General features: G+C 31.2%; 5 protein-coding genes across 5 annotated transcripts; 3 read left to right on the top strand and 2 right to left on the bottom strand.

Moving 5' to 3' along the window:
• Positions 1–935: 935 nt before the first annotated feature.
• Positions 936–9,050, bottom strand: LOC119670964 (putative vitellogenin receptor). Its single transcript, XM_038081424.1, has 11 exons — positions 9,011–9,050; positions 8,588–8,817; positions 8,090–8,494; positions 7,361–7,996; positions 5,205–6,107; positions 5,001–5,145; positions 3,765–4,564; positions 3,398–3,661; positions 2,299–3,330; positions 1,216–2,237; positions 936–1,134 (listed from the first exon to the last, which is right to left on the bottom strand). Coding segments are annotated over exons 1-11 (5,571 nt in total). The 5' UTR covers positions 9,013–9,050; the 3' UTR covers positions 936–1,002.
• A 4,233-nt stretch (positions 9,051–13,283) lies between these two features.
• Positions 13,284–14,568, top strand: LOC119672840. The gene is made up of 2 exons (XM_038083988.1): positions 13,284–13,369; positions 13,822–14,568. Exons 1-2 carry the CDS (start codon positions 13,367–13,369, stop codon positions 14,341–14,343), a joined length of 525 nt encoding a protein of 174 aa, XP_037939916.1. The 5' UTR covers positions 13,284–13,366; the 3' UTR covers positions 14,344–14,568.
• On the top strand, positions 14,395–15,623 carry LOC119666961 (nucleoporin NSP1-like). The gene is made up of 2 exons (XM_038076239.1): positions 14,395–14,410; positions 14,476–15,623. The coding sequence occupies exons 1-2, from the start codon at positions 14,395–14,397 to the stop codon at positions 15,621–15,623; spliced, it is 1,164 nt and encodes a 387-aa protein (XP_037932167.1).
• An 880-nt stretch (positions 15,624–16,503) lies between these two features.
• On the bottom strand, positions 16,504–17,092 carry LOC119670962. Its single transcript, XM_038081421.1, has 2 exons — positions 17,057–17,092; positions 16,504–16,979 (listed from the first exon to the last, which is right to left on the bottom strand). The coding sequence occupies exons 1-2, from the start codon at positions 17,057–17,059 to the stop codon at positions 16,548–16,550; spliced, it is 435 nt and encodes a 144-aa protein (XP_037937349.1). The 5' UTR covers positions 17,060–17,092; the 3' UTR covers positions 16,504–16,547.
• Positions 17,093–20,271: 3,179 nt separating this feature from the next.
• On the top strand, positions 20,272–21,763 carry LOC119670963. Its single transcript, XM_038081423.1, has 2 exons — positions 20,272–20,348; positions 21,330–21,763. The coding sequence occupies exon 2, from the start codon at positions 21,330–21,332 to the stop codon at positions 21,717–21,719; it is 390 nt and encodes a 129-aa protein (XP_037937351.1). The 5' UTR covers positions 20,272–20,348; the 3' UTR covers positions 21,720–21,763.
• Positions 21,764–21,828: the final 65 nt, after the last annotated feature.

Raw genomic sequence — 21,828 nt, 5'->3', positions numbered from 1 at the left:
ATAGAAGATTGCAACCGCGTGTAGCGGATGCAACCCGATTTCAGTAATCAAGAGAGAGATGGTAGAGCAAGATGCTTATTATCTAGCTAATACCTAGGTTCATTTAAACTAGAGAGCATGGGATCGAAACATGGGTGTTAGTGAAGGGGGTGGGGTTATTGCGCAAGCACCTGGTACTAGCGGTAGACTCTGTGACCGTGGTCATGAGAGCCGCGGTTAAAGAGAGGGATGATGGAGGGATCAGAATCCCACCAATCGAGGTAAAGGGATAGGTATTGAGGGGATGTGGCGTGAGGTCTGGACGAAGGGAAGATGTTAAAGCCTGAGATATCAGGTGAAAGGTACAGTATGAATTACACACAGACTCTTCAAATTTGTCAGGAATGAGTTCAACTCTTGGTAATTACATTCTCAAAGAATTATTCGCGAATAGTAAAATACAAGAAATATTTCTAAAAGACTACTAATGATGGGTATTTGCCATTACTCTAACCAATGTAAGGTCGGACAAAAACTCATTTTATTAATCAATAATATATTTTTTTGTTGTTTTAATTAGTTACTGTTCAAAATAATACTGTTACCTTATAAATTAAAGTTTCTCCGAAGTTTTATAGCATATCTGTATAATAAATTTATTTAGAATCTTTTAGATTTTTTATTTTTCTCTGAATTTAAAATAATGGAAAACATAATATGAACTGTATCAAATAAGTTTATTTATTTATTTAGACTAACAATATATACAATATTAAAATAAATAAATTATTTTGAAAAATATTGTGATTTTAAATAATTAAATTTTGTTTTAATAATAGAAAAGAATATATATATAATTTTCTACAGGTTTAAATTTCTGACCATATCAGTTTAAAAGTGAAAATTATAAGTAATATATAACATTTTAATATACATAACAAATACTACATAATACTAATAAACTACATAAAAATATTTACAATAAAAATAATTATTATAACAAAATATTCAACAAATAATTATTTAGGGTACAAGTCTGACTGTCGCATCATCACTAAAATATCCATTTGTTCTGGCGGTATCAATATCGGCATCGTCCTCAACCATGATACTTGGCATTCGTTCTCCTTGTGATACTTTATGTACTTCATTTTGCTATAATGCATACAAATATACATATTTATACATGTAGACATTTCCATAATATGTATATTAATCATAAATATCATTACTTACTCTTGTTGCTTCGAGCTGCATTTCCATCGTAGTTGCTGGAACCGTGCTACGCAATAATCTTTGCAGCGGATTATTGAATGACATATTCTGGTGTTGTGCTTCGAAGTTGGTGCCTGCTGTTTGCGCTGATCTGGATTTAGAACTGAACGATGAAAGCGGATTCTGGAAATGCAGGTTGATATTGAAATCTCGATGACCTAGTTTAACACGTCGATAAATAAAATACCCAACGCCAGCTCCAAGAACTGCTAAGATCAACAAAATTATGCATACAATTGCACCAGTATGTGAACCACTTGAATCATTTGACGGATTGGCTGCAGCTACCATTTCATTATAGTCATTTTTGCCACATATAGCATTCTCCGTTACAATAACACCACCACACATACATTCATAACCAAATTCTGCTTGAACACACATGCCCGAACATTTGGCCATGTCACATGGATTAGTTGTGACTGGTTGACGTGAAACACCATCCACAACAATATCTTCCGCATTGAGTATGTTGAGATTGAAAGCTCTACACTTACGTGCACCAAAGAGTTGACAACGTACTGCTTCTTTGGCTCCAATATTCACTACGAAAGCTTGATTTTCATAAATTGAAAGTCCTGAAGGATGTGTCACTACATTTGTTTTTTGTATGATAGTAAGAGGAGTGCGTGTTGATCCTTCTTTAAAACTAATACCATGTATAGTTTTTGAGTGCGAGTCTGTGAAGTATAAAAATTGTTTGTGTGGATCCGTTGCTAAAGCAGTTATATATCCGCCTCTCTTATGGTAGAACAGTTCTCGTCTTTGACCATCAAGATTAGCCAGTGATATTTGTGAATTCGGTTGATTAAACGTTTGAGCACGTATAGTGACAAAGAAAAGTTTACGGTTGAAGGCATCGACGGTTAGTGCCTTGATGGTTTCTCTGGCAGTGGCTTGCACTATTTTGCCACACATTTTGTCTTTAAAAGAACAGATTTCGATTTGATAAGTTTGAACGCGACTTATAACGTAGACGTTATCTAGAAAAATACAATTTGTTTTGATAAAACAAAAATATTTTCTCCAAAATTTAAAAATTACCTGTTATCCAATCGACAGCTACTTTTGAGGGCATTTGAACAGACATGCTACCCTGAACAATAGCTTCACCACTAATATTCACCATGTATAGTACATCGTCAGCAGTAAAATAAGCTATGCGCTTTCTTACATTTATATCAAAACCATTTATTTTGGAGTCATTAGCAGACCAGACAACATTCAGAGTAATTGGTTGTTCTGACATACTGCGCACATCATTGTATGATGTGAAAAATAAAAGTGATTCACTTTCTATAGACTTGCATGTCGTTTTATCAGTGCGTAGCATAAAATCTGGAAAACAGCTGCAACGATAGGAACCAAACGTATTTTCGCATATTTGTGAGCACGGCTCATTGTCCATACATTCATTTATATCTAAACACGAACGCTTATCGCTATCCAAAGTATAACCATTAAAACATGAACATACTGCGCCTGATGGAGTAGGTCGGCACTTATGTGAACACTTGGAATTCTTACAAGCAGTTTTACAAAGTGGACCCTCATCTGCGCCCGTATCACAGTCATCAAAGCCATCACAAACTCTTGTTAAGTCCACACATTGCCCGTCCTTGCAATCATACATATGTGCTTCACACGGACGTTCATTTGTGTGGTGAAACGTTGCATTGACCGTATGAGCACAATTCAGTTCATCAGAACCATCAGCACAATCTTTTTCATGATCACATTTAAATTCTAAGCGTATGCATTCCTTGCTGGTTTGGCATTGAAATTCATAGATACTACAGATGGCGCCACAATCCATTTCATCTTCACCGCGTGGGCACTCAGCGGTACCATTACATTTGGCGGAGAGCTCCAAACAAATGGAAATGTCACTAGGACATTGATACATTTTATGGTGTTCATCTCCACAGGAATAATTACGTTTCTTTCCTGTGTTAATATCACAATTTAATTCATCTGAATTATCGCCGCAATCGTTATGACCATCACAGACTAATTTCTTATCTAAGCATTGACCGAGGTGACATTTGTGCATATTCTTTGGACATTCTTTTAAATCTAAAAGTAGAAATAGTTAACTTTTAATAATTGATTTTATAATAAATGATAAACAAACATTACATACCACACTTTTCATGTTCATCGGAACCATCAGTACAATCTATTTTGCCATCACACTCCCAACTTTTTGCAATGCAGCTACCGGTGTTGCATTGAAACATACTTTTACCACAAACAATACGTGCTGTTTCCTTAGTACCCGGCATTCTGCAATCCTTTTCATCCGAATTATCACCACAGTCATTAATACCATCACACATTGAACTCATGTCAACACAGTGTCCATTATCACAGACATGCTGATGAATATGACAATTTCTGGTTTTATCTTTAAAATTAGAAAATTAATTAAAAATTATATAATTTCTTGAAATTAATGGAACAAAATTCGTATGAGGACTTCAAATAATCACTATAAACAATGAAATTACCGAAATTTTCACAATGCATCTCATCAGAACCGTCTCTACAATGCTGTTTATTATCGCATCGTTCCTTTGCTGGTACACATTGTTCAGCATCATAACACATAAAATCGCCAACGGGACATATTACTTTATGATGTGATTTTTTCGCGTCACAATCTTTTTCATCAGATCCATCAGGACAATCTTTATGTCCATTACAACGTCTGGATTGTGTTAAGCATTGTCCACTAGCACAACGAAATTCACAATCTAAAGCCTCAATACAGGTCTTGTTTTCACCGTCTTTGTATACCAAACCCGTTGGGCACAGACAAGCAGCAGAAAACTTGCTGTCAGTGACACAAATATGTGAGCAACCCCCATTTGAGTGCTGACAGGGATGATCTACAACTAATGTAGTGGTAGATAGTAGTGGTATTTGTGCTGGCAGCGTATGTCCATATTCCTTTGATATTTCAATTTCAACTCTTTTTAATGGACCCATATTACTCTTATGTGTCCAATATATAGAAGAAGATCTTAGCTGTGTCCAAAAGAGATCATCATCAACGATAGCCATCGAATAGGGTTCTTTTAAGCGTCCACGAAAAGTGTAAGCATGTAGGCTACGATAATCGGAAAATGATATACGTCCTAAATCACTGTCCGTCCAGTAAAGAGTTTTTGTGTCATAATCAGCTAAAAATTTAACTCCATCATAGCCCATTTCATTTTCAAAGACATGTGTGTGTTCTCCTCTTCCAGTGAGTGATATTTGATCGAGGTGTATATTTTGACGTGAATGAAGTGCAACAAACATAATGCTGTAAAATTGAATCATTGTTTGTTATAAATAATAGTTTATAAATAAAGTAGACAGAACTTTAAGAACTTTAAATATACAAATAATTGAGATAAAGTTGGAAGGATTCGAACAGTAATGAAGAAACAACAACAAAAATTGTTCAAATTGATTTTTGTTGCTGTTTCTTCAATACTGTTCGAACTCTTCTAACTTATAGTTTTTTAGTCATAGACATTCGACAAAAAAATTAACATTTAATAATTAAAATAAAGTTTTCGTCATGAATTTTTTAATAATAATAAAATCGTCTATTGTTCGCCGAGGCAACTTTTACAATACACTTCCAATATTTTCTATTTTTATTTTATTTGTATTACTTCCTAGCTATTGACACACATTTACTTATGTAAAATGCATAACATATTTTTTGTATTTATAAATTTTTTTTTTCTTACCCATCCTCCGGTATAATGGAGATCCCAATAGGTACATCAACACCAGAGAAGAAACTGACGATCGCACGTTGTCTTGTCCTTAAAGAGAATACCTCCACAACATGTCGCTCTGAATCAGTCCAGTAGAGACAATGCGATAAGTGATCTAATTTAATATAAAATATATTAATTATAAATACTGTACAGAAACATAAGTATATATACCAAAAGCAATGCCAGTAATATTGCCTATATTGCCACGAACTAATGGAGTAGTACGTTTTTGCTTTATGTCGTACTCATATACAGCGCGCTGCATATTATCAACCAAGATAATCGTTTCGTTCACAGTATTGTAGGTCATTTCATTTACATACAACGGCAATGTATAAGTGCTCGAAATTACATGACGCCCAAAATTGGTATGCTCCATTTCCAAAAGAATATTTTTAAGACCTATGAACAAACGTTGTTTCTTATGCATTTTTATGCATTGAAGTTTATTTGGAGAGAGTATCATGCCATCAGGGCAAGCACAAGTGGAACTGTTATTCTCAGCCAATAAGCATAAATGAGAGCAGCGTGTATCCATACAAGCGTGATTCATTTTAGGTTGCTTTGCCGAATGATATATATGTACAGCATACATAGTGCGATCCTTTGTAACAATTTTATGATTTTTTCCAGTGAATTTATTGCAAGTGTGAATGCTTTTGGTAGACCAATCTGACCAGTAGATATTATCTTCAAATAATGCTAAGCCATATGGATGCTTCAATATACCCTGTAGAACTAATCGTCTTTCAGTACCATCTGGTCGTGCTGTTTCGATAGTTGCAGATTTTGCATCTACCCAATAAATGCGATCATTGTGCATGTCAATAGCAATGCTATTTGGCCAATGTATGTTATCGACAATTATTGACTTAGAATTACTACCATCCATTGAAGCACGTGCTATCATTGGTTTATTACCCCAATCAGTCCAAAACATTTGTCCACGTTGTGGCCATAATGCAATACCACGAGGTTGATGAACATCAAGGGTTATCAATACAATGCAATATATGCCATTGTTAGAGCATACAGCTATATGTCGCATAACATTATCGGAGAAGTATATATTGTCTACGATAATTAAAAAAAAAATATATATATGTATATAAAATTGGAATCAAATTTAAATTAAAATTATATGTGTTAAACTAATATATATAGAATTTTTCTAAAAACTGATTTGAAGAATAATATTCTGAGAACTGAAGAAACTTTCTGAGAAATTAAATGGAATCAATTTAAACCCAAAAATAAAGCTTATAAGATGGTTTAGATTTTCAGAGAATCTAAAAAATTTACTAGAAAACAATAAGTGGATAAGTTTATAAGATGAGAAAGTTTTTAAAATATGTTATATTAACTTAAAATTGGAAGTCACACTGTAGAGCTTGATATACTAATAGACTACACAAAGTGCTATTCTAACTTAACTATATTTCTCTCATATGAAAGGATGATTCACTATTTTAAATTACAAACTAAATTCTAATGTAATATGTCGGAAAATAGAATTAAAATAGCATTAATACTTTTACGAAAAATGATGTATACAAACCAAATTTAACTTTCTTCAATGTGTATTGAATTAATATGTGCCGTTCTTGTAGTTCTCCTGTTCTTGGGAAGCCTGTTTGGTTTGCTCTCTAAAGCAACGGTTGAATTTTAACGCGAAAACTGAGGGAGTCACTGAGGGTCATTGACCTAATCGCTCATTATATTAGAAAAACGTTATAGGTATATCATCTGGTTTAGTCGCAAAAATATTTTTAGCAGGGTAAGTAAAAGGATTTGATGTCAACACTTTGTAAATGATGGAATAATTTCTCATTATTTGCAAAGATGAACCTTTGAATGGAATATGTTTCTTAAAGAACAATTGATATATAGCTATAATCTTATTACGACTCGTTCTTTTATACGTGTAGAAACCTATTATAATGATGTCGTTGAAAATCACGGTCCTAAGAAAATATATAAAAATTGTATAAAAATTTTCAACACAATATGGTAGGAAGAAAACTTTTTGGTATGGTTTATATTTGCGGGGTCTCGTGAAAAGACTGTTTTACTATATTTAAGTGCGGTAACATAATTACGTTTTAGAATTTCAAAATATTTTTTAAGACTTCGTTGGCACACCTAAATTCGATAAAAGACTATTATGATATGTATATATATATAATAGTTTAATACTGATATAATAATATATATGTAATATACACAATCATGAAGATATGTATAAAAGATGTATGAAATTTTAATATAAATATATGCATATCAACTGGGACAGTCTAAATCTGCCACTTACTAAAATATTTCATTACCTGTTAACCAGTCTACTGCTAAATCCTCTGGTGCATCTAAACCAGAAGTTAGCAATATTTCTGCTTCAGAACCATCAGTTTCTGCCTTAACAATGCTTTCAGTTTCTTTTTGTATATTCGTCCAATAAATACTAGTGCCATCATATGAAACTCCAATTACTTTTGTTAAATTAACTGCAATTGGGTAAACATGTTTCGACCGTAGATGTACACTCATTATAGTTACTTGAGTTGTGTACATGAGTATGGCATCTTCACCAAGTGCTTCGCAGGTTCTGTTATCCGAGTTTAGCGTATAACCATCATCACATTTACACTTAAAACTACCGGGTTTATTTTCACAGCTCTGACTACATATACCATAGCTCTCCAGACATTCATTGATATCGGTACAAGCATTTTCTATTGCAGAAAGTCGATAGCCTTTTGGACATACACATGTAGCACCTGTTGGTAACAAAACACATTTTGCACCAGGTGGACATGTTTTATCAGTACATTTTTCTACTGTGCACTTTGCAGATTCATCGCTCTTATCAGTACAGTCAGGAGATTTATCACACACTTTTGTTAAATCTAAGCAAGTTGTATTGTCATGACAAAGAAATTTACCAAGTTCAGGCTTGCAAAAAGCGGCTACAAAATAAAAATTTTATGTATAATAATTAAATTAAATTTTAATTATTAACAATTTGTTGTAATAAAATTACACTAAGTGATTGCACTTACGACAATTGTGTTCATCACTTCCATCTCCACAGTCGTCTACGCCATCACAACGCCAAGAATCAGTTTCTAAACACTTTTTGTTATGACAAAAGAATCCTGGACAACTGGTTTTAGCTTTAAGGCAACCAGCATCTTCATCCGAACCATCTTTACAATCAACTTTTCCATCACACATGAAGTCCAAAGGTATACAGGATTTATCACTTTGACACATATACTCATAGGCAGAACAGTCGCGCTTTGTGATAAACCATTTTTTACCATTGCGTGCAGTACCCTCACAATCGCTTTCGTCTTCTCCGCTAGGACAATTTTCAATACCATTGCAAACCAGTGTAGCGTTTAGACAAGGACCATGAGGTTGTGCGCACGAAAACCAATTCGGTTTGCGACACTTTCTATAATCTATTAGAGATTTTATTTTATATATATATATAAATTATATTATTTTTAAAAATTTTAAAAAAAAATTGTTTTTATTATTCTCAGTTTTTTTACCGCAATCCAACTCATCCGAATTGTCTGCACAATCGTGAACTCCATCACACATCTTCTCCAGTAAGATGCAGTTTCCGTCATTGCAAGGAAATTGGTTCGCGCTGCAATGATGATTACTGATGGCAACTGTTGTTGTTGTTAAGAGATTTAAGAGTATTGTATAACTGATGAATGTGGAGAGTAACACATGTTGTTGAAAAGACCGTAACGGTGAACGGTAAATTTCTGCCCTAAAGAAGAGAATATAATATGTGATAAAATTCTAGAACAACAAAAATTCATATATTTTTTTTTTTTAACAGATGAATAGAACCACATGTGACTTTCAATAAAATATGTAAGGTTATGTATTTTACTGAAGTCTGGATATCTGAAAATCGAGCAAAGACTTTATTCCACACAGCTATGGATTCTGATACTTACATTGACTATTGAAAATATTTTTTAATTTTCACTTTTCTGCACTATTCACTTTTTAAGTTTTAAATTATAATTAAAGATTTATATATAAATGATTTTATTTTATTTGAAATAATTTTTTTTTACGATCAATCTATATACTATTTACTTTATCAGCATTTGAATAACTGATATGGACAAGAACTCGACACGAATTTTATTTTCAACAATTTATTTATGCAAACATCTATTAATAACAATTTCTTCAAAAACACTTAACGCTAATGTGATTCTATTTTTTTGTATTTAAACTTAAATTTAGTTTTTTAAAAATAACTTTTCTTTCAATTTCAATTAAGAAAGTGCGAAGCAAAAGCCAGACTTGCACTGACTAAATTCTTCTCCTTTGCAAATTAAGATGAAAGGCCTCTTCTTCATTCTTTGTGCATTCTTCGCGTTCTATGTTGTTTTTGTTATTTAAGCGGTAGTTTTATGACTCAGTCGAAGTGAAAGATATGAGGAACGTTATCTCTAAAGAAGGGGTTGGATATAATACATTTTGCATTAAATATTATTAATAACTCATATTTTATGTATATATTTTTCTGCATGATTTACATAACATAAAATTTAAAGTATATCAATAAAGTATATCAAGCAACAATACTGTATTGTTTTTGTAAATAAATAAATTATAATGTAAATTAAAACAATTTGCGTTTTAATAACTATTTTCAACAGACGCGTATCCCAGCTCCCTTAAGCCCTTTCATATGTTTAATGGAGTGAATACTGTATATATCGGCTTATATCTGTGTAGCTCGGTGTTTGCTTATTTTCTCATATTAGTCTTTAGTTGATAAAACTTTAATGACTAAATCTTTACTTTATACTAACAAACAAATCTTCTGACCGTCTTGGAAACCACGTCACTGTTGACAATTATAAGTTCGAAGTTGTGAAAGTCTTTGTTTATTTGGGAACCAGCGTAAATACGAAAATGACGTCAACCTACAGATTCAACGAAGAATCACTCTTGCCAACAGATGTTACTTCAGGCTAAGTAGGCTATTAAGAAATAAAACCCTCTCACGATAAACAAAAATCACACTCTTTAAGTCTCTTCTCATGCCCGCCCTGCTGTATGGTGCAGGAGTTAGGAGTATTTGAGGCAAGAATTTGCAGCGAGTATCGAATTAGATGGAACGATGAGCTGTATGAGCCATAACGCGACATTGATATAGCGTATGAAAATTCAGCGGCTATGCTGGTAGGTGAAGGGTCTGCATCTTCGGTGAAAGGTCCAGGTGACCAATGATTTGAAGACGCTCGATACTACCTGGCGATTGCAAGTCATTGATAAGGCTGGTTGGCAGAGGCTACTCGACGCGGCCATAAAACAGTTCTTTTCAGTTTAGTTACTAAATTTTTTTTATTTAATATTTTGTTATATTTTATAATAAATTAAGTAATAGAATTTAAAAAGTAAAAATTTTTTCTTTAAAAAGAAAAAATAAAAAAAATAAACAAACAAAAATATTGAAAACTTAATAAAAAAAAACACATTCAAAGCACACTCTTAGCTGAGACAACAATCATTTTTAGTTTGGTCAAAGACCGTAATATTACGACCTCTACTTTTGTTGCGGTTGAAAGCTAGTGCATGTGTTTACGGTCTGTTGTGTTTGAAAATATTTCATATAGAGGTCGTCAGTGCAATTTAAAATAATTTTATTTGTTTTGTTTTGTTTATTTGTTTTTATATATAATTATAATATAATAATATGTTTTATATATAATATTTAATAATATAAAAATTAATTAACTTTTAATTAGAACAAAAAGTCTAAAATGTAGTTTCCAGATATGATAAAACCTTAAGAGAAGGAGGTTTTGGTATTATTTATAACACCGTCTCTGGTTTGTTACGATTTCGGACTCTGTGATGATGAAGGATTGTATGAAGGTTGTATGTTATTTGATGGCGGCAATGCTATTAATACATTATAGAAATATATAAAGTGTGTTTCCAAAGAAACTTACATAAATGCGAGAGGTGTTTCGTTGGCCTAAGAAAATAATCCTAAGGGGAAAGAGAGTGTAGCTTATTTATCGAGATGTAACGTACTGAAATAAAGTTAGCTTAAAGAAAAATTTGAATTTCAGTTATTGGGATCGTTGTAACGAATTTTTCGACCATATATGCTTTTTTTGAGTTAAATCCTTTAAATCCTTTAAATCCCTTGTATTTCCATATTTTCGCCTATTCGGTTTCTTGTATGTTTTAGACCAAATAATGTTCTTCAAACTTAACAGGATATTACTTGGATGTGTTTTTTTACTTAAAAGTGCAATGACTTGCAAATGTTTTTGAAAACATAATGACCAGATGAAATTTTTGCTACAGTATGTTCCAAACTGTAAGCTGTAATCAGTAATGCACCATCAATACTACAAAGTATCGACTCCAGAATCAATACTATTGACGGTTTAGAATTATTCTATCATTATAGATGGTTTTCTAAAACTTTTAAGGATTTTCTCTCAACTCAGAAAAGGAGGTTCATAAAGTAGTCTTCATTGTTTACAAAGTCATAGTCTTCAAAGGTTCATTATTAGTCTTACAATAGACTTAGAAACGTCCATGTCTTTGGAATATGACGTCATAGCAATATTAGCCAATAAAGCCATATATTTATTGGTTTGTAGTTAAAAATTTGTAATCTTTTAAGCATTCAGAATACAAAACTGTGTAACGTACTTTAAGTCTAGCTAAAAGTACTTGAGACTTATCAATGTATTTACACTGTCACTTAAGGAATAATTGATCAATATAAATAATTAAAAAAAATTCCATTAACTTAGACACATGACACATATTTTTTGAGTTAAACCTCCTATATGTTTGTATGATCTTCTCAGCGATATGTTGTATGTTCTGTATTTACATAACGTATTCAATCCAAACATTATATGTATTTAAAGGGTATATGTCCATGGCATGGTATCTGAAGACGCACCTCTTACTATAAAAGTGCTGACGTCGGTAAATAAGGAGGCTGACTTTAAGTTTATTTAATTTTTACCTAAAAAGTTCTATACGTAGGTTGATTACAAATATTGAGATATCAACATATTATGGGTGAATATATAAATATCTATGTACAGATATATGAATATGAGATATGTACATTATTATTAAAAACCAATGTATTGACTTTATTAAAAGACTTTAAGGATGATTTTTTTGAGAGATTTCCTTGTAGATTCGGTAGATCGCTTATTCATCGTGGCTATGCTGGATTCTTATTGGGTTCATAATGGATTGATAATTGACCATTATACTGGGGTGAGTTCTTAATGGTGTGAGGCGACATCGAAATCCCTTACGTTAAGTATGCGACTTAATCTTTGTTCCATCTACAAAGAAACGAAGAAAAACAAGATTTTTTTAAATATAGATACTATTAAATTTATAATATAAGGTATTATTACTTCAAACAGTTGTTTTTTATTATATAATTTATGGCAAACAATATGTGGGAAGTATCGTATAATAACTTATGGTATGTAAAATCGAAAATTAAATAATATATATGACATATAAAGGAACTAGAATATTTTGTATAGAATACTTCTATGTAGTCTATTTTTGATCTGTTGAGAGCCAATAAAAATCGTTTTTACTAAAATTAATTAAAAATAAATTATTTTTTAGTTGACATACAAAAAAATAAAAATAAAAAGCATTGGAGTCTTCATCAGGCAGTTGTCAAGTTTAGTTATTATATGAGTTTTGAAAAGATTAAGCACTTGTCAATAGTTCGTCTTTAGCGATAGTTCCAAAAGTAGTTGCTTTGATGACAACCACATTAATCCTATTAGTCCAAGTTAGGTGACGCTTGCTAATTTGCATTGGCGAATTTTTAGTTGTTTTTCAAATGATTTTTATGATTTTTTGACAGTTTCGAATTGGGCTTATTTAAATTGTAATTACTTCTGCTGTTTAATTATTTGGTTACTTAACATTCGTGTTAGATTCGAATTGAGTTTAAGCGGTTTTTGAAGACGTCTTACAAGTGCGTGCGGACGGCTTCAAAATTAATTTTACAGAAACACTGGGAATTGTTGTAGTTTCTGTGCGATATGTCACTTTTAAAAAAAAAAAAATTTATTTTTTAAAATAGTTTTAGTAATATTTTTTGAACACTGATCTTCATTAAAATTTAGTTTTTCATATTTGCAAAATTTTGTTGATTTATTTTTAGTATAAATTGACTGGCATTCGTATGGTTCAGACACAGTTCTTAGATTCCATTCTTTCAGTTTGGTTCTACGTACAGTTCGCATTTCGTGAGAAATACTCTAAAATCGTCTATAATGGTTAGTAAAGTGATATTGTGAAAAAGCTAATAGTTATTAAAAATATATTCACATACAAAAAAATTTCTGAGTTTATTATGTGTTAAAACTATAATAATGAATTCGAAAATAATCTCCTTAAAAAAGAACAGTACTTAATAGTGATATATTTTCATAAAAATTACCCTTTAGTAGCAAATAATATGGCTTGAGTCTCAATGATTCAATGATAAAAAACCATCTCCCTGCCATTGTGAATCGATCTCATGTTTTGTTTCTTAATCGTTTTACTTCAAAACAATTTATTTTTTTTAATAAGAGTTTTTTTTTATTACGGGGTGTTTAAAAACTATACGATTACCGAAAAGTAATTTTTAAAATAATTGAAACAATAATATTTAAAACTTTATTTAATAGAAGAAATAACAAAGTTTGTAATTAGAAATTTAAATAATTTAAATTTTCTTTTAAAGAAAATCATCGCTTGCATCGCTCTAGTCACCGCATTGGTCGCATTTGCGCATGCCGATGTCGCTCACTTATCTCGAACATATTTGCCAGCATCATCACGTACAGTACAACTGACTAGCAGCGGTTATACATCTGGTAGCAATATCGTTACTAGTGGCACTTCAGGATTTAGTGGAAAATTAGTAGCTGCTCCAAATGCTCAGCAACAAGCTTTCACATCGTCATCATTCCAACAAGCACCTTCCAGTCAAAGTACTTACTCATCCGTAAGCAGCATACCATCAACTGGTTTCAGTGGTAAATTAATTGCTGTCCAGCGCACAACAACAATCTTTCACCTCATCATCATCCAACAACATCAAAGTCCTTTTACATATAATGCACCACAGCTGGTTCAGCGGAAATTATTGCAGCTCCTGCAGCTCAACAACAATCCTTCACCTCAACTTCATTCCAACATGCACCAGCCGCTCAGTACAGTTCTGCATATACTGCACCATCTACCGGTTTTAGTGGAAAACTGATTGCAGCTCCTGCAGCTCAACAACAATCCTTCACCTCAACTTCATTCCAACATGCACCAGCCGCTCAGTACAGTTCTGCATATACTGCACCATCTACCGGTTTTAGTGGAAAATTGATTGCCGCTCCTGCAGCTCAACAACAATCCTTCACCTCAACTTCATTCCAACATGCTCCAGCGGGCCAAAGTGCATTTTCACAATACACTGCACCGTCTAGTGCTTTCAGTGGGAAGTTGATATCTGCTGCACCAGCACAACAACAAACTTTCACAACATTCCAAAATGCACCGACAAGTCAACAGGGCGCCTACAGTGCTGCTGCTTATACAGCACCAAAATCTTCTTTTACTTCTTATGCAGCTCCTGCTAATTTCAAATCCTATGCTGCACCAGAAACATCTGCAGCACCTGAAAGTGCCGCATTTGCTGCAGATCCTGCCAGTTATAGGTATACATCGTCTGAAAAGTCTTACTCCGCACCATTTGCTGCAAAATCATATATAGCACCCGCTCCTTCTGCTGATTATAAGTCTTATGGCGCTCCCGCTACAGCTGGTTTCGCAAATTATAAAACTTATTCTGCACCAAATGCTGGCCAAGTTTATGCACCTTCTGCACCCTTTACTGCTGCACCGGCATTTGCCAATTTCCACGATCATCCCGGACCGATTTCAACGCAAACGTTTATCACACCTGCCAATGCTGCTGCTTTTGGAAATTATAAAAATTATGCTGATGCTCCTGCATACACTAAGTCCTATTTCGCTCCGGGTTCAAGTGCCAACTATAAAACATATTCCGGTCCAGCTGCGACTCAATCACTTGCACAACCTGCTTTCGCTAACTTTAAAGCGTATACACCTTTTGCTAACCAACAACAACAGCAGCAAACGTATGCCGCTCCTGCCGCTTACACAGCACCTGGTTTTACTAATACTGCTTCCAACTACAAAACTTATGCTGCGCCTGCCTTTACTGAAACTTTCGCGGCTCCGACTTCCGGTAAATATACAGCTACATCCAGTCAACATTATACGGCCCCAGGTACTGGATTTACAGGTTATTCTGCACCAGCTACCTATACTGCTCAATCTGGTAAATATACCGCTCCAGGAGTTTCACGCACTTATGGCACTTCTGAAGTAGAAACTTTCGCACCTGTTGTACAGAAAACTAGCTTCTCTTCAGCCCCAGCTGCAGCTGCATATACTGCTCCTAGCGGCGCTTATACTTCCGGTATTGATACAAAATATGCTGCTAATGGTGGTTATGTCTATTAAAATAGGTAATGGATTGAGTCTTTATTGTGATTTCTGCTTAAATTTGTGCTTCTTCTTATTGATTGGAATAAATATTGTATATTCGAGTTATAAATATATAAAAGGCTATTGATTTTTTATTATTTGGGGTATAAGCAGGCTTTTGAGAAAAACTTTTGATGGGCATGTGGGACCTGTAAGTTCAATTTTTTGAATTATTTTAAAAAAACACTGACAAAAATCTGGTAATGATAGTTATGTCTATTGAAATAGGTAATGGTTTTAAAATTCTGTATGAATTTGTGCATTTTGTTAATTGAAATAAATATATTCGATTAGAATTCTTGTATAATATATTGTTTAAAATCGATGTCTAAGTTTCAGTATTATAATTCTAATCAGTAAGAGTAAATTATAGATAAATGATAGTTAGTTTGGATTGGTCGGAATTTTATGATACTATAATATAGTTATAGTCGCATCATTCTCTAAATCAATTACACAATTCTTATGATGGGGTCATTATTATTTTGTTAAAGAATTTAAGTTAATTAGTTTACTGAATAATGAATTAAATTTTACATACTATATTTGTACATTGTATTTTACTCAGGTGACATAATTGTAGATAGATGGTCTGTATTAAATGGCCGAAGTTGAATGAGGCCCTCATGATCTCGATTGAATCATTTGAAACAAGTGCATATTAAGTTTTATATTGCATTTACGGTATAAGTGTGTGCTAGGTATATGGATCTCAATTTATAGTATTCATAAAATGAAATAGATATAATTGTCTTGAGGTGTTATGTTTCTCCAACAGAGAACACTTATAAGTTCTTTCAATCTCAAATTAATACACTGTTATTTTATCATTTTATACTGAAATACTTTATTTTTTAACATATAACACACCAAGATTTTATATTAAATATTTATTAACATTCAGCGAACACCAAATGATCCCGCGCTTGCAACAGCAATTCCATTAAATGTTGGATCAGAATATGTCTGAATATTTGTTATGCCAGTGCTACCTACACCTAATCCTTTTGGTAGTTTATATACCTTAGTTATTGGTCGTGAGCCTGGTTTTGTTTGATAAGTAGTTATGATTCTTCCATCAGCTGTTTGAAGCGAATGACTTGTGTAGCCAAAGGTTTTTGGTACTCCATTTGGAGATGACACAGAATATGAACTAGAATGTACACTAATACCATCAATGCCTACATTTTTGGATGGTACTGTTCTGAGTCCAGAGTATACCGAAGATTGGCGTTGAATAGGTTGCAATAAAGAAGTTGTTTTAGTTTTGTAAGAGTGTCTGCCAGCTGTTGCGATTGCCAGAATTGTCAGTTGTAGGATAATTAATATTTTCTATAAACAATAAATTTTTTTGATTGTAATCAACTTATTGAAATAATTTATTTATAATAAAATAAACTCCGTCTTACCATTTCGGTAGATGATTTGTTGTTACTCTCTAAGCATTTGAAGAAGAACTGTCCAAACAATTTTTATTTAACTTCTCTTATATGGAATATTAAATTCGTATTTTCTGTGTGTGATTTTTTTACTGTAAATATATTGCAAATCATTCTATTTTGTTTTTCATTTTTGGTTCTAAAGTAATTGAAGCTAAAAACAATTAAAAATTTATTTTTATTGAAGTGGTTTTAAGTATTTTATCCATGGGTGAGCAACTCTTTTGGCACGAAAATTTTTTTTACCTTTGCTAGAAAAATGCCGTTGTTACATGCTTGGAAAGAGAATTCGATTTGTATAAAAAAAGTTTCTTTTAATGTAATTTTTATTAAAAATAGCTTTATATGAGAATGTTTAATTACACAGCTCTCTCCCGAAGATTGTCATTCAATTAAAAATAAAGGAAAGCTACTCCCTTGCAAAGCTTCAAACATGTTACATTAGGACGAATGACATACTCAGGGACATCAAGATTGATCATATCAAAAAATACATAAAGGAAAGAGCCCTGAAATTATTTGCGAAATCTGACAGAGTTACCAACACCGCCATATCAAATCTCAGAATGGTTACAGGCTCCTCGGGGAGGTATGCAGATCTGAGGTCAATTATTGTTTAGTCTGATGAAGTGATAAACAATAATCTAGTCAATGTGTAGAGAGGGGTTTTGAAGAAACCTCGAGTTAAGAAGGAGTATAAGTGCTTAAGTACACTAGCTCAAAACAGCTTCAACATAACTAATACTCCCTTGCATTGTTTATGAAGTTCAATAAAAGAGCAACTAATATTTTTGTGATTGTTGGTAATAATATTTTACTTACTCTTATTGATTCAAGCATTAATTACTTAAATATATTTATATTATATTGTTTTTTATTGTACGCTATTTGACCGATCTTATGGACCGTTCCACGATCTTATACATATCCTATATTTTGAAATATAGGTTATAATTGAATTACTCATTGAGCAAGCGTCCTCTCTGGTTTTTTGCTTCCCTTCATTACCAGACTAGTTATTTCAAGATTGCTGATCGTTTGGTTACGTGAATAAACTAAGTCAGATAAGAACTGGAAATTATTATCATAATTATGATTTTTACTTTCTAGGCCATCAAGTACAGAGATTTTAAAATGAGCACAGTTGAATTATTATTAAAAATTTTTCGTACAATGACAAGAAATCTATTTCGAATAGAAAAAGGCTATAATATATGCAGCTGTATTATATATTGCCTAGTATCCGTCAACAGTGGTGTTTATCTATATTTATTCGATTTAATTGTCTGTATATAACTTAAAATTAATTCTAAAAAAATTCAATAATTGATGGATTGCAATTTTTGGAAACTGAAACCGAAATTGCTCCAATCTATTAAATTCTTAATGCTATACAATAGTTTATATTAGATGAACATTATAGAAGTAATCACTTTTATATCCAAAAAAAATTCAGTTCAAATACATATAAAATTTCCATATATAAATTAATATTCATAAACTATACGAGAATTATACATTCATTTAGTTCTAGAACTAGAACTAAAACACACATACAAATTTGAAATTATACAGTTCTTGAACAGTACAGAACCCGAAAGGAACATTCAGAATATGTAATCGTTCGTAATTCTAACATTATTCAATCTATATCACTATATATTAAACTATATCAGTTGTAACAGACGTTTTGCAATTTTAGTATAGCATTCTTGCATTTCGTGCACCTTCCAATGACTTTGCAAGACAGAGTGAATGCCCCTAATGATTTTTACTTTAGTAAGTATAATATATTTGTAATATAAAAACTTATAGAAAGTCTATTATCTTTACTAAAATTGTGACGTGTGGTTATAGAGAAATGTTTCAATAGATAAACATGAAATTATATACATCATAAATCTATATTAATTCTTTGTAATAAAAATATGGACACTATTATCTACTGTGCCCAGGCTGTACCCTGATCGCAATATGTGCTTATAGGGACACATCTTGTTGGAACGATATGAAATTATAAATAAATTATGAAATATGATTTAAATTGTTGAATGTTACGTTTAGGAAACAACTGTTCCATAGATCTAAAATTTATATAGCATAGATTAACTGTAAAGTAATATGATATTATTAATAATTAATAATAATAGTAATAATAATCAAATAATAAATAATGCTAGTACATAATATTTATTATTTTAAATGATTTATATATGTATATTGTACAATCAATTTAATCAAATAATCATAATCAATTTAATCAAATAATCGTGATTATCATTAGTCACATAACGATTATTAACAATAAAATAATGTAAAATTATAATATGTGTATATATAACATATAAGATCTTTTTATGGAATATACCTATAAGTATATTTTATATTATAAAAATAATATGAATCTATAGGACGATCTTATATAGATTCTATAATAGGAAGATTTTATAATTTATTATTATAATTAATATAAAATAATAATATTATATTAGAATAAATAATATAATTAGAAGAGTAAAAGACTTGAAAGAATCTATTAAGTTTTTGTCAAGTATTTTAGTTAATCAATTTCTATAATATTTTATTGCTTCAATTCTAAATGAAAACTATTAATGCTAAAAGAATCTGGGGTTAAAGACTATAGCTCATGTCATTAAATTATGTGTTCGCAAAAACTTCTCCACACCTCTGTCTTTAATTTGACGTAGTTATTAAGATTTTTTATATCAATATATGTATATATGTACATATATATACGGGTATATATGATTCTACCTGTTTACATTCCTTAAATAATTTTTACTTTCAATGAAAGAAAATAAATACTCAAATTAAATACAAACTTGAAGAGATTTAAATTTAAGTTGAAAGTCAACGATGTTTATTTTTCATATATATAAGTGTACATATAAGATATCAGCGTTTAAAATTGAGGACAGATACTCTTTATTCGTTCTTTAAATAAATTCTTATTTATATATGCAAAAAAGTGTAAGTACATATAAGTATATAATAATTTGCATGCTTCACCAAATTATATTGATAATTTTGATTAAAAATTTAGGTTACCTGGTTTACATATGTTTCAGTAAATGATTTCATTTATTATGTATAGAAGTTTGATATATCCTTAAGACATATAAAAGCAAGTGATAATTGTTTTTCGAAATTTAGTTTATAAAGGTCTTTTGAGGTAATAAAACCTTAACGATTTTTCATCTACGGATATTATTGATTGTTATCAACACTATAAGTAAAAAAGGTAAATATATGAAGTAAGAATGTATAAGCCTAATAAACCTGAGTAAGTATATAATATATGGAATAAAAATAATGAAATTGTATGATTAAAAATTTGTAAAAAAACTTTTATAGAATAGGGTTTCAGAAAGCATATTCTTTATTCGGGCTTTAGTCGTGATACTGGTCTTCGGTGATTACAATTAAAGGCGATCAAAGACGTTAGTATTTGTGAAAATGAAGAGTTTTAAATTAGCACTGAAAACAATCGTAACACTCGTAATTTAGTCGTAGTGGGAATAAGTGAAAAATATTAATATAATTTTGATACTATCGTCTAAGACGGTAGGATGTATGAACTTAGATTATCAACTTAGAAGAAAGAAACAAGAGAGAAAGAGGGAGAGAGAGAAAGGCATATATGAAGTTGGATTGATAAATCAGCCTAGTGAAACCACAACAATAATACGGTTATATATTACATATGTAATATAAAGTTATAATATCGTTATACAATATATATGGTTATAATGTGGTTAAAACCAGAATGGAATAATCTTAGGCATAATATTAATAGGCATTTAAATTTTTTATAAATATATGTTTAGAATCAAATAACACTGTTTCTGTCAAGTCATATATAACAGCTGTGAATTTCAGGATTATTTTGCTACTCTGGCAAAATATATTGATTGTTATAAATAAAACTAAGTGTTATACATTTTGCTTAAGATTTACCAATCGAAAATAAAATAAAGCACTAAAAATTATTCTAGATTCAAAAAATTACTCCAGATTTGCCGATCGAAAACGACATTAATATCTAAAACTGAAGCCAGTAAATCAAATTGATCAAATATGAGCAATTTATTATATGAAAAACTAATTATCAATATATCAATATATTGATTGTGTTATGATAAAATATGTATATATCATTATATTCATTAATAATTTAATAGAACTAATATATCATATACTAATCAAAAATGATTTTTTTCAGATGTTATTTTTTATTTTAATTGCTATAGTCTTTGGCAGTAATGCACAAATGATTATAGATCAGATACCAGAGGGTTCTTATCTCTATCCTGGTCCAGTTTATGTGAACCAGCCTATACAAGTAAAAGCTGCTGATGTTATAACAAAAGATGACAGTATGGAACCTAAACCAGTCTTGTACCATTTTATAACAGATTATCCACATCCAGCGATACCAAACAATAACTATATCAAACCTGGACAACTAGTTGCAAATAAAGCAGTTGAATCACCACTAATTTTTATTAAAAACTATGCTAAGGAACCAGGCTTGGAAATCAAACAAAAGAAAAATATTTTGTACGCTGCTGTTCCCGTACTCAACACTGTTCCAAGTGAAGAGAATAAATAATTAACAAAAATATTTTAAAATAATATATAAAGAAATATTTCTTAATTAAGTGTTAAAAAAATTATTGAAAAAAAATATTTTAAATAAAATATTTTATTTATTTAAAAAA

Source organism: Teleopsis dalmanni, chromosome 1, assembly GCF_002237135.1.
Source record: "Teleopsis dalmanni isolate 2A chromosome 1, ASM223713v2, whole genome shotgun sequence".
NCBI classification, from domain to species: domain Eukaryota; kingdom Metazoa; phylum Arthropoda; class Insecta; order Diptera; family Diopsidae; genus Teleopsis; species Teleopsis dalmanni.
The sequence above is the reverse complement of the archived record's forward strand: the minus strand, read 5'-3'. Positions and strand labels throughout refer to the sequence as shown.